Genomic DNA, 13,672 nt, shown 5'->3' with positions numbered 1-13,672 from the left:
GAGGAGCATAGACAGAGCCAGACAACCTGTTTCTGAGGAGAGATGTATGCCCCGGCTGGAGGCCTTCACTGTGCTCAGGCAGAAAGCGCCCAATCTCCTGGGTTGGCGAGGCTGGCGGACAGGGATGGCCTCTCTGCTTGGACAAGACAGATCCATATGAGGGGTGATGTCCAGCTCAGGTCGAGACACGTGCCCTAGCTTGGGTGACGTTAGCCTGATCAAACTAGCGTCATAATCATGGCAGCATGGCCGGTGGGCTGGGCTGGCCACCCGAGTATCTGCCTGGAAGCTCAGATGGGACTGTAGCTCGGTGGCTCGCCCATGCGCCGTGACTATACTGCTCCTCTGGAGTGCGCTAGTCCGATCAGACCTAGCCTGGATATGTGCATCTGAGCGGTTTCCCCAAGCGCTGCGTCCATTTACCCTAGACGGACCCTCAGGCCGGCCAAGGGGTCTGTCTGCTCAGCAGGACAGACAGAGTTTTTTCCATTTCAAGAGACAGACAGACAGACGGGGAGCAGCTCTGCTTGGCCCGATGAACAGTGGCGCGCTCCACTCTACTCAGGGGGATGGATGGAGAGGGGCGGCACTCGGCTGGAGCAGGCAGCGTGGGTAGCGGCTGGTCCCGCTGCTGTGCTGATAACAGGAGCCAAAGTTCTCACCGCTGATAATGGTCAGGGCATCAAGGGATATCACTGGGCCTCGGAGGTTCCAGGAGAAAGCACCAGGTGGGGATCTCAGGCCAGACGCAGGGCCGTGGCGCGCACACACGTGGCTTGTCCAGAAGGGCAGCCACGTTGCCTTCACGTCCCAGCCAGCATCGTTTGTCCCAATCCAGAGACGCAGAATCTAGGCCACTGACACAAAGCTGCACCGCCCCAGGCTGCCTGTTCGCCGCTCTCCCCTGCAGACCAAAAATGGATTCCCCTTCCCTTGGGGAGAACATGGCTCTGGCTACTGGCCCCTTCCTCCAGCTCCCACTCTGGAGATGGCTGCTGAGCCCTCATCGAAATCCCACTTCCATCCAGGGAAGGTTTCCCATTTCTTCTGCGGGTTTTGTATCAGGTGCCTGGGGCACCAGGGTCTTCTGGCCAGACCATCTCCTGCTCCCAGTGCCTCACCGATGGTCCCATGGGACGCAGGCAGGCCCGGCCTTTGGGCAAGGTGAGTGAAGTGATTACCTTGGGCCCCGCACATTCAGGTCCCTGCACCCCACCCACCCGGCCACTCACTCGCAGCCCTGACTGGGACCCGCGTGGCCGTGCGGTTCAGCCTTGCTGCCTTGGGCCCTGCAAACTCTTTGGCCAGGCCCGGACACTGGCAACATTTCTTCTGCCTGCTCGGCATTTTCCCCTTCCCAGAATCCCGGTGCCTTTTGCAGGAGGCTGCCCCATGCAATCACGAATGAAACGTTTTCTTTTCCGTTTTTAAAAAAATCATCCGATCGATGCTAACAGAGAGTGATGCGCCCGCAGTGGACGCCCTAGAGTTGTTCCGGTGATAACGGGCTCCAACCCGCTAGAGCAACCTTTTCGACAATTCAGGAAGACTTGGTGACCCAGGGCAATTCAAAAAATGTGTGAATGGCTCCTTCAGACACACCTGGGGAGACACCTGGCGACCCTTTTGAAATGCAATGGCGACCCATATTTGGGTCCGGACCCATAGTCTGGGGAACCCAGGGCTAGAGGAAGGACCATGTTCTGTACAGGTTGGGGTTTCTAGATTTAAATCCCAGGTTGTTTCTCTAGAGCCTGTGTGACGTAGTGGGGGTACTTGCTGGGCTGTGGTGACCTCTGCTGTCTGGAACAAGACCGGGCAGGGAAAACCTCATTATGCAAAGGTGAGGCCAAACCTGTTGAACCAGACACCCCCCATGGAGAGGAACGAAGGAAGGGGGAATGCTGCCCTGGCTGGGGGGCAGGGCTGGAAGAGAGTTAGTTAGTGGCTGGCTGTCTGGGAGCATGGAGGAGACAGCCTAGGGAAAGGGGCTGGAGTTTAGGGGCCCAGTCTCCCCCATCTCAAGGGGGCCTGAGGCATCCTAGCCCAGCTCTGTGACCAGATTACATCTGTGCTGTGCTGTATCCTGGAGAGGCAATAAACTTCCTCTATTCCACCGGCTGGTGCAGTCTGTTTGTGCCATTTCGGGGTGCAGGAGATGGGGGACCCCCAACGCGCCATCACAGCCTGTTGAAATGTTGTGGGACTTCCCAGCAGATCCTGTTCGGGCTCAGCCTGAGTCTGTAAAGTGCGGAGCAGCCTCGAAGATTACTCTGTTGGGGCTAGGGGCGGGGACTGGCAGCCTTCTCGTCATCGTTAATGAGGAAGCGGTAGGTCCGGGCGTTAGGGCTCTGGTAGCGCTTGGTTCTAGGCGCCTGAGAGGAAAATACAAATACCCCAGTGCTGGGGAAAAAGCCTTCACGGTGGCATTTGCTGGTTCCGTGTCGATTTGTTGTGGGAAAGGCTCTTCCGATAACATTTTGGAATCATGTTCACGTCCTCATTTGGGAAAGCGCTTGCAAATCGCGCTGCTTCCGTTACGATTTCCTCTCGGATCCCAGCCAGGCTCTCTGGGGTCATGACCAAAAAAAGTCGCCACAGAAAGGAAGAGCTGTTCCTCCTGCTTCTTCTTGGACATCTTTGTAGCATGCACAAGATTGAAAATCTTGGCCAGGCTGAAAAAAAGCCGTAAGCTCCATCTGGGGATTAGTGACAAGGCCAGGGTAAAATTAGATCTCCCACGCTGGCTCTGCACGCTGTCGTGAGTGCCGTAACCAGAGACACGCTGTTAAGGATTCAAACCTTTTAGCGTGAAAGCGGCTGAGGTCTGTTCAGACACCCAGTAGCAAGTGTTGCATCATTCCCACGAACCCAAATTAGAAGGAGCAAGAAGTGGCGTGTGTGCGTGGTAACTTTCTGTAACCACCCAGAGGAAAGTCACACTGGAAAACAACACCCCAAAACCTTTTGCTCTCTGGTTGTTTTTGCTGTGTGAAGTAGGGAAGCCGGTAAATAATTGGTTGGGATTTTGCAACCCATGCCATCGCCTCCCGAAAAAACACGTTGGGCACTTCTGGGGCAGGGAAAATGATAACCAGAGGCACTGTCCCTGGATTGTAAGGAAATAGCTCCCTCTTACTCGCCAACACATGCCTGATGCAGCTGGCTTTCAAGACCCTGAGATGGTCCCGTTAGGGCCCCGCGTTTGCCAGGCTGTGGTTTGAGCTGTGATCCATTGAGCAAATTGATGAAGGTTTGCTCAGTGTGGCCAGTTGATTTCCTTTGTTGAATACGAACCGTGCACTGAGCGGCCACAGCCGTCGCTCATGACACTGAGATCATCGAAACAAGGCCGAGTCAAGCAGCAGAATGAAACTGACGCGGGTGAAATTGCAGGGGCGCTGTCAGCTGACGCAATTGTCTTGACTGTCTTTGTGCTCTTTTTTTTTTTTTCTCGTTGGGGGGAACGGCACTGAAATGAGCGATGTGGCAGCGCCGCTTGGTTTCTCAGCGCAAATTTTTCCTCAAAATAGGCTCTGCCACGGGCTCATCCCAGCACCTGTTTTGAATTTGCAATGAAAATGCAAAAAACGTGTCCGAGCTGGAGCCGGAGCCGGCCTGTACTGACACATTCCGCCCCAGCCTCGCGGGTTGCAGTGCCCAGCGATCGGCCCCGCTGCAGCGTTCTCTGCCCCACCCTGTCCCCCAAAACCAAAGGCCACCGGGCGCAAATGAACCCTACGTACTGTGAGGGAGCATCCGAAAGCCTGCGTCCCTCCTACAGTCGAACAGGAGGGAACGTTTGCCTCCCAGATGAACAGATCTCAGAGCCATCTCTGTGCAGAATAATATGTGTATGTGCCAAAACCCTTCCAGCTACAGAGCTCAATGCATCTGACAAATATTAATGAATTAAGCTTTACAACACCCCGATGAGGAGGTAAGGGCCTGTCTACCCAGCAGGGCAAAACTCAAACTAAGCTACACGACGTCAGGTCTGTCAATTGCGTAGCTGAAGTCAAAATAGCGTAACTCAGCTTTTGGCTACATAGCAGGAAGTCAAAGGAAGAACATTCTTCCTCCGACTTCCCTTACTCCTGTGAAATGAGTCACAGGAGTCGGGGTAAGAAGTCCTCCAACTCGACGACATTTTGAAATAACGGCTGGCTGTGTAGGCACGCTCTTTGTTAGTACGGAATAGCGTTAGTAATTCCGAAATAATGCTGCTGTGTAAACATACCCTAAGAGATCTTGCCCCGATTTTACAGATCAGTCAACTGAGGTAGAAATACTCTAAGGCTACGTCTAGACTGAATCCCTGTCAGCAGAGGGATGCAAATTAAGCACATCAAAATTACTAATGAAGCAGGGATTTAAATATCCTGCACTTCATTAGCATAAACATGGTCACCGCTTTTTTCCAGAACGGAGCGTTTTCGAAAAAAACCTGGCAGTCTAGACATGGATCTATCGAAAATAAACCCTTTTGCAAAAGATCCTGTATTCCTCAAAAAATGAGGTTTATAGGATCTGTCGAAAAAGGGTTTATTTTCGACAGATCTGCATCCAGACTGCCAGGGTTTTTTCTCGAAAAAGCTCCGTTTTTGGAAAAAAGCAGCGGTCATGTTTATGCTAATGAAGCATGGGATATTTAAATCTCTGCTTCATTAGTAATTTCGATGTGCCTAATTTACATCTCTCTGTCGACAGAGAGGTGTAGTCTAGATACACCTCTGTAGTTTCTGTCTCTTTCTCTCTTTCCGTCTGTCTTTTTGTCTGTCTGTCTGTCTGTCTATCTGAGCCCCTCACAATCTCTCAGGCTGTGTCAACACTACAAAGAAAAGCTGGTAAAAGATACGCAAATTGCGAAGTGCAATTTGCGTATCTTTTTCTGCTTTTCTTCCGAAAGAGGCTTTTCCGACATTTGGCCCATCTGCACGAGGCCAAATGTCAGAAAAGAACCCTCTTTCAGAACATCTCTTCTTCCTCATACAACAAGGTTTACAAGGATGCCAAAAAAATGCGTCTGCTTTTCCGAAATTTTTGTTTTTGGGAAAAGCAGATACATTCCTTGGACACAGAAGAGCTTTTCCAGGATACCTCTAGGCACTGCAGTCTAGACCCATCCCCTCATGTCCTTTCACCTCACAACACTCCTGAGGTGATCTCCATGTTACAGCTCGGGGACAAAGGCACGGATTGACTATCTAAGGTCACACAGAAAGGCTTGGGGGCGGGGGGTTTTCTGTGGGCTTTTAGGGAGTTGGTTGATTGATTGTCTCCTGCTTTGGGGATTTTTAATTCCTCCATCTTTATTGCTGTTTCCCCTTTGAAGGACCAATTTGTTTCCAATGGATCTCTGAAAGATTTGCAGAGCTACCAGAATTCCAGGTTCGGCTCTTGCATTGCCTCCGTCCCCGATTTGAATCAAGACTCCTACAATGATGTCATCATTGGGGCTCCTTTGGAAGATGACCACCAAGGAGCCATATATATCTTCCATGGCTTCGAAGAAAACCTCCAGAAGATGTATAAACAGGTATAGCTTCCCTTGTCCCTCGCTTATTTATTAGGTGATGGGGAAACAAAATGGTGAATGAATGTTAATGTTGTTAAATACGAAGTAATGCACATCGGAAAAAATAATCCCAACTATACATACAATATGATGGGGACGACTGTAGCTACAACTACTCAAGAGAGATCTCTTGGAGTCATTGTGGATAGATTAAAGAGACTAGGACTTTTCAGCTTGGAAAAGACGAGAATAATATCCTAGGCCGTGTCCAGACTCAGGGTTTTTTTCGGGAAAAGTAGCCTTTTCCCGAAAAAACTTCCCCTGTGTCCAGACTCAAGCCGCGTTCTTTCGAAATTATTTCGAAAGAACGCGGCTTTTCTTTCGATGGCGGTAAACCTCAATTTACGAGGAAGAATGCCTTCTTTCGAAAGTTCCTCTTTCGAAAGAAGGCGTTCTTCAATGAAAGAGGCCATCTTCGAAAGAGAGCATCCAGACTCGCTGGGTGCTCTCTTTCGAAAAAGCGGATTTCTCTTTCGAAAGATCCGCCTGCAGTCTAGACACGATCTTTCGAAAGAAGCTCTTTCGAAAGATGCTTTCGAAAGAGCCTCTTTCGAAAGAAGTCTGCAGTCTAGACATAGCCCTAGAGATCTATAAAATCGTGAGTGGTGTGGAGAAAGGGAATAAGGAAAAGTTATTTACTTGTTCCCATAATATAAGAACTAGGGGCCACCAAATGAAATTAATGGGCAGCAGGTTTAAAACAAATAAAAGGAAGTTCTTCACTCAGCACACAGTCAACCTGTGGAACTCCTTGCCTGAGGAGGTTGTGAAGGCTAGGACTGTAACAGGGTTTAAAAGAAAACTAGATAAATTCATGGAGGTTATGTCCATTATTGGCTATTAGCCAGGATGGGGAAGGAATGGTGTCCCTAGCCTCTGTTTGTCAGAGGGTGGAGATGGATGGCAGGAGAGAGATTGCTTGATCATTACCTGTTCGGTTCACTCCCTCTGGGGCACCTGGTATTGGCCACTGTGGGAAGACAGGGTACTGGGCTGGATGGACCTTTGGTCTGACCCAGTATGGCCGTTCTTATGTTCTTATTTTCTCCAGAAACATCCACTCACTGTGCAGCGGCAGTCAAAAAACAAACTGAATGTTAGGAATCATTTAGGAGACTAAGGCTACATCCAGACCTCAGGCTTCTTTTGAAAGAAGCTTTTTCGGAAGAGATCTTCCGAAAATACTTCCTCTGAAAGAGAGCATCCACGCTGCAGAAGCGCATCGAAAAAACCATCTGCTTTTTCAAAAGAGAGCGTCCACTCTCTTTGGATGGGGTCTCACATGTAAGCTGTGATTACTATGGGCGGAATGGCCACCAGGTCACCTGTGCTTTTTCTTGGAGGCCTCTTCTTTCGAAAAAATTCCCTCTTCTGCATCCACACACGCCTTTTTCTGAAAGAGTTCTTTTGGAAAAGGCATTCTTCCTCATAGAATGAGGTTTAGCAATGTTGGGAAAACACCTGCGTTCTTTTGATTTTCTTTAGAAAGAACGGGATTGCAATGTGGACGTAGGAGAAGTGTTTTCGGAAAAACGGCCGTTTTTCTAAAAAACCCTGTGGTCTAGACACACCCTAAGTCAGGGTATGTCTACACTACCACCCTAGTTCGAACGAGGGTGGTTAATGTAGTCATACGAACTTGCAAATGAAGCCCGGGATTTGAATTTCCCGGGCTTCATTTGCATGTTGCCGGGCGCCGCCATTTTTAAATGTCCGCTAGTGCGGACTCCGTGCCCGCGGCTACACGCAGCACGAACTAGATAGTTCGGACTAGGCTTCCTATTCCTATCTGGAACGAGGTGTACAGATAGTTCGGAATAGGAAGCCTAGTCCGAACTATCTAGTTCGTGCCGCGTGTAGCCGCGGGCACGGAGTCCGCACTAGCGGACATTTAAAAATGGCGGCGCCCGGCAACATGCAAATGAAGCCCGGGAAATTCAAATCCCGGGCTTCATTTGCAAGTTCGTATGACTACATTAACCACCCTCGTTCGAACTAGGGTGGTAGTGTAGACATACCCACAGAGAATATCTTATAGCCTCTGTATAAATCCATGATGCTGCGTACAGATGTGGTCGCCTCATCTCAAAGAAGATATATTGGCATTGGGAAAGGGTCAGAAAAGGGCAACAAAAATGATGAAGGGTTTGAAACGCGTCCTATGTAAAGAGAGATTAAAAAGACTGGGACTTTTCAGCTCAGAAAAGAAGAGACTAAGGAGTGATATCATAGAGGTCCTATAAAATCATGACTGGTGTGGAGAAAGTGAATAAAGAAAAGGTATTTACTTAAGATGCTCCAGCACCCCCCCATGACTACTCGTCCGTCCCCCCCACCACCTCTGTCTGACACCTCTCAAAATCAAATGGCTTATTTATTTCTTTTCCATCCGCCCTTTGAAAGTGGCTTTCTCCTCCCATAGCTCTGGATACGCTGAAATCCACAGTTAGTTTGGTGTTCTCGGCAGAATAGAACATCGGCGCTTGATTGCGCCCCCAGATCCCACTTTCATTCCACGATCCCTTGACGTGCTCCAAGGGAAAAGCAGGCAGAGCGGTTTGTAGCACCGTGACCTCTGTGTGTCGAAAATGAAGGCCTGGCTGATGTGGGCACAGGCATGTGAACTTACATGCATTCATACCGGTGAAGGCACAGGTCCATGCCCCGATACCCACACCCATGCACCCACCCACACACATGCACTTGCGTGTTCCCACGTGCAAACACACACACACATTTGCACATATGGTTTCAGACACGGGGCCATGCTCACAAACACTGTGGTCCCTTTCCTTGCTGTCGTTCGTGCTAGGTGCCCAAAAAATGAGTCTGAATGAGTCTTGTCAGACGGTCTGATGTTGGTGCCCCCGTCGACAAGAGATTGCATCACTGGAAACAAAAGATGCAAATAGCTAAAACCCGACTAGACTAGGGGATAAAATGCAAGAACCATGTAGGACCCTGGGAACCGGAGTCAAGCAGTCAGAGCAATGGCTCGTTGAATATCAGTATTCTTGGGGTGAGCGAACTGAGAAGTACTGGGTGCAGAAGGATCCATTCGTAGGGTATTTTACCACTCAGATCAGGAAACGTATCCCGTTCCATCAGAAATACCAGGGAAGACCACTTGGTCTCCACGGGTGGGACAAAGTAACCAATGCTGACATGCTACAAAGGACTGAGCAGAGGTGATGACTCATAAAAGAAGACTGAAGTGGTCTGCGTATGTTGTATGGATGTCAACACATGTGGCATTAGACAGAGATCGAAACACTGGCTTGTGTCGTAGGTCACACGGCACACAACCATAAAATAATCATAGGACAGGTTGAACCTCTGTAGTCCGACACCTGACCGGTGAGAAACCAGAGAATTTGCCAACTCATGGGAGGTCAATATTGTCTAGCAGCATTACCAGCACTTCCACTGCTGACTGGGCTATGAGAAGACATTTAGGGATAAATTAGAGCTAAATAACAGCACAGAACACTGAGAGCCAGGACTGGTGGCTGTAAACAAACTTTATGGGACGCGGGAAACTTGGCCACACCCAGGATAAGTGGACATCTGGCTAACTAACATCATGCCGGAGTACGGAGGTTGCTGGACCAGGGAATGCCGAATTAGAGAGGTTCAACCTGTAGTAGACTACTCTTGCTAAAAATGCACATAGTTTTCTTTTTGTGCTTTTCAGAGAATAGCAGCGGCAGACCTTGGTCTGGGCCTGAAGTATTTTGGATGCAGTATCCACGGACAACTAGATCTCAACGAAGATGGCCTCATTGACCTAGCAGTTGGTTCACTTGGGCATGCTGTGCTCTTGTGGTAGGTTATACTTCCTGGTTTTGTTACTGCCCTCTCACTAATGTTCATTGAAATATGTTGTCATTTAAGGGAAACATCGATTTTACAAAAATCTGACCAATTTTATACTCTTATTCCGCGGTCTTAATCCTATCCACTTAGGCCTGGTCTACACTAAAGGAGAAAGTCAACTTAAGATACGCAACTCCAACTACGCTAATTATGCAGCTGGAGTCGAAGTATCTTAAATCACATTTTGGCACCATCCACATAGTGGGAAGTCGACGGGAGTGTACGCTCCCATCAATTTCCCTTGCTACTTGTAGGAGAAGAACTACTGGCACTGCTGGGCGCACACGCTCCATCTAGCATTACCGTGTCTTCACTAGATCCGCTAATTCAAACAGTGGAAGATTGACTGCGGCAGCTTCAATTTTATCATTAGTGTAGACAAGCCCTTAGACTTTAGGAACTTGATTTTGATTTGTGTGTGTGTGTGATTTGAACAGATATCAATGTTTTGTATTTTTATCAATTCAGATTTTCAGTTTAGCAAAATTATGGGTTGTCAGACCTTTTCTAATTTTATCCACTGAAACTTTCGCAGTTGTGGAAAATTATAGGGGGTCAGACAATCATTTAGTAATGACAGTGGTAATTAGGATTCAGAAAGTTAAAGCTTTATAATAATTAAAACCCAAATTATCGATAGCACATGTCAAAATATACAATGTAATTATACTTCCATCAGATTCTAGTTAGTTCTCAAGCAGCAATGTCCTTTTGTTGCCTATCTATAAATTTCAGTCATTATGGATGGAAAGGTTTTGTTGTTGGCTTATGTGTAGAGTGAAATCGATATTTACCACCATTTTCCAATAAAGATCAAATTCTTCCAAGCCTAGATATACTGAGGAAGCAGCAGGGTTCTGGACTATTACTGTAGGATGGTATTGGAAAGGCAACTGTGCATGAAAAGATGCTAAAACATCACTGAATTTCATAATTCCCTAATGCCACAGGACTCCTCGCCGCTTTTGCATAATTCCCTGGAGTTTCAGACAAAAAACAAAATTAATGTTGTTTCCCAAAGAGCTCTTGGTTTTATTTAGTTAATAAAGTAGAAGACTTACTCAGTGCTGCTCGGGTTCGGCCCGGGTTGGGGATGATTCTGTGCACTCTGGCGGCTGGCTTTTCCCTGGGTCGGCCTGGGGCAGGGGGGGGGGGTTATGCTGGCACTTCCCAAGCACATCCTAGGGGAAGGAGGAGGCTGTGCATGTCTCCTACCAGTGCACCCCAGTCTCAACCCCAGGGGAAGGGAGGGCCACGCATGCCTCCTGCCAGCGCTTCCCAGAACTGTCCAAGGTGTCAGGAGCTGTAGCTTCCTGCCGGGGCTCTTGCTGCCCCCCTGTGGCCATTCCACAATATAACTCCCTCCTACAAGACCCCTCCCTTATTTGTTGAGAAACAATCTCATTCTGGGCACATCCCATTGTCCTGGCACAACCCAACCCTGACCTTGTTTTAAGTTAGGAGAAGAGGAAGCGGCATCCCAAATTTGGTCGTTCTAGCTCTTCTCGTTTAGGAGTTGTTGAACAAACAGACAGAGGCACATTTCTAAAACAGATCGATAGATGACTATATCAACGCCTTAATTAGTTTTTGGAAAGCACCTTGCGGGCAGGCGGACAGACTGTCAGCGGATGTCAATTAGCACAGTAAGGGGGCTACAGCCATTTTATACCACGTGAGGGTTGGTTCTGAAAAACTCTCCGTGTTTGCAGAGAACCAAATTCCTCTCTCCGTTCTGAGCATGGCCATTCCGGAGAAGCCAATGGGATTGCAGAGGAGAACCTGGCTCCACGTTCAGGAGTGTTCTCCATCGCCCACCAGTCTGCAGTTATTTCCCCAGTTGGAGACGGATCGTTGAGCAACAGGGGCCTGCGGTCTGTGCAGGCCATGTTATCACCTGGGGTCATGCTTAGTCAGATGTCCCGCAAGCACATGGAACCCATGTCACATAGCCCCATGTAGCACTCTCCTTCCTCATTGTTCTCCCGGTCGGGTTTCATCCTCTCCCGGTCTTAGTTCATCACTAGATCCACTTCACCGGCCTGAATTTACTCCCCGGCCGGTGCCTGCTCCGCCGTCACCTCCTGGGAACACCTGTGTTAAGGAGAGGTGCTTTGAAAGGGGGGTGCTGCAGCCATGTAGGAGGAGGAAGCTGGTCTGGTACAGGCTCTGCAGGGGTGTGAAGAAGTTGGTTGAGATGCTCCACACTGGGTGGATGTCCAAAGACGAGCCCCCCCCCCCCCGCGCCAGGGAATAACTCGTGTGCCCGGTTCCCCCCTCTAGGTCCCGCAGCGTGGTCCAGATCAATGCCAGCATTCGATTCGAGCCCTCCAAAATCAACATCTTCAACAAGGACTGCAAGCGCAATGGGAAGGACGCCGCCTGCATGTCTGCCTTCATCTGCTTCATGCCGCTCTTCCTCTCGGCCCATTTCCAGACAGCGAGTGTGGGTAAGTGACTTACCCTTGCTCTTTCGTTCGGGTTTCCCCGGCCCGCGCTGGTGAGCGCTCTGCCAAGCCACTCCTGTCTACTAGCCGGAGCAGAGACAGAGACAAAAAGGAGCTGAGAGCCTGTTCTAGGGGGAGGAGAGCATTAAACCCATGTGCTTGGTCTTATCGGACATACCCATTCTCCACCCCGCCCGGCTCCTTTTCAACCAGCACTCTTACTCCCGGATGGGCCAGGCCTTTTGATCAGCCATGGGCAGTGGGTGAAGGTAGGGCTGAGGGAGGCAAGCCTCCACCCTAGCCCCGCCCCTTCTTCTGAGGCCCCGCCTCCCACGGGACCCAAGCTTCCTCCCCGCCCCCTCAGCACAGGGAGCGGGGAAGGCGCATGGCTCCAACCTCCCTGGCCCCGGTGCTCAGGAGCAGCAACACTCCCCCTCCAATACGCCTACAGCAGGCATTCTGGGGGCGGAGTCTGGGCGGGGCCAGGCTGGCGGTTCGGGAAGACAACGCCTCCCCCTGCCTCGCACACCTGCCACCCATGACCACTGCCCCGTGCAGGGGGTTACGGCTAGCACACAACCCAGTTAGCCTCTGTGTGACCCCTGCTCCCCCAGTCTGCGTTCATAAAAACGAGTCGAAAGTCCTCGGGGAGATGAGCTCAGGCAGCTCTCGCTGTCAGGCAGAAAAGATGGAGCAACAATTAATCGCTAGGCAAGTTTTATTAAAGAAAATCACCCTAGATTGGAACATGCACTGAGGTCCTAGGCTGGATCGGGAGCGGTGAGATCTCCGACTCCCGGAAAGGAGATTTTCCAGCCGATCCGCATCCAGCGCTGCCTACTCAGCGTTTGCTCTGAGCGCCGATGAATTCTGCTGCTCCGAGCTCTTTGCAAAGATCCAGGAAACAAGGCCAAATAGGTGGCAGTGATAAGTCTCTCACCCTGGCTCCCGCTCAGTTCGGGGCCCCTCTGGCTTACAAAGGGAGCCCTCCCGAACCTGTGCTGTGGGGGCTGACGCCACGCTCTGTGTGGGAGTCGGCAGCGTTGGGTCTTGCATCTGCAGGCTGCATCTGGGGGCCATCTGCCTCGGGACTTGGCTCATCTCACAGAGCCTCTGTGAGCCGAGCAGCGGGGGTTGGCTTTCAAACACCGTGCGACGCTATGCCCGGGATGGCAGTGATTCAGCACGAGCCAGCAGGAAACAAAAGTGGCGTGGCCTCCAAGGACGCCTCCGCCACGTTCAGTAAAGTGCCATGACCACATGTGAGGAGCAAAATCACGGCTCCCGTGAAGGCAACGGCAAATTTCCCACTGATTTCACTAGGGTTTCCCTCTAGAATGGCCCCAGCTGATTCTGTTTCTAACTCGCCCGGTCACGTTCAAGCTTGCAGAAGAAGGCGTCACAGAGCTATGTTGGAGGTCAGAGGAGACGCGGCGGGTTATATCCCAGGGTATGTCTAGACTACATGCCTCTGCCGACTGGCATGTAAATTAGACATACCGACATAGTCAACAAGCGGGGATTTAAATATCCCCCGCTTCGTTAGAATAAAAATGGCTGCTGCGTTGTGCCGGCTCAGCTGTTTGTCCGCACAAAGCGGCAGTCAAAACGGGGATCGGTCGGCAAGGAAAGCCTTTGTCAACCGATCCTCTAAACCTCATTTCATGAGGCATAAGGCATCGGTCGACAAAGGCTTTCCTTGCCATCTGATCCACATCTTGACTGCCGCTTTGTGCCGACAATCAGCTGAGCCGGCACAGCGCGGCGGCCA

The 13,672-nt window shown here is 50.3% G+C and overlaps 1 protein-coding gene across 3 annotated transcripts in view; it reads left to right on the top strand.

Moving 5' to 3' along the window:
- Positions 1 to 13,672, top strand: part of ITGA11 (integrin subunit alpha 11) — a 180,721-nt gene that overhangs the window by 121,528 nt on the left and 45,521 nt on the right. For all 3 annotated transcript variants that reach the window (XM_075896852.2, XM_075896851.2, XM_075896853.2), the window contains exons 14-16: positions 5,336 to 5,539; positions 9,273 to 9,403; positions 11,738 to 11,904. In XM_075896852.2, the coding sequence (XP_075752967.2) occupies positions 5,336 to 5,539; positions 9,273 to 9,403; positions 11,738 to 11,904 (502 nt within the window). The remainder of the gene's footprint in view (positions 1 to 5,335; positions 5,540 to 9,272; positions 9,404 to 11,737; positions 11,905 to 13,672) is intronic.

Source organism: Pelodiscus sinensis, chromosome 14 (genome assembly GCF_052426305.1).
Source record: "Pelodiscus sinensis isolate ZL-2025 chromosome 14, ASM5242630v1, whole genome shotgun sequence".
NCBI lineage: Eukaryota > Metazoa > Chordata > Testudines > Trionychidae > Pelodiscus > Pelodiscus sinensis.
The sequence above is the reverse complement of the archived record's forward strand: the minus strand, read 5'-3'. Positions and strand labels throughout refer to the sequence as shown.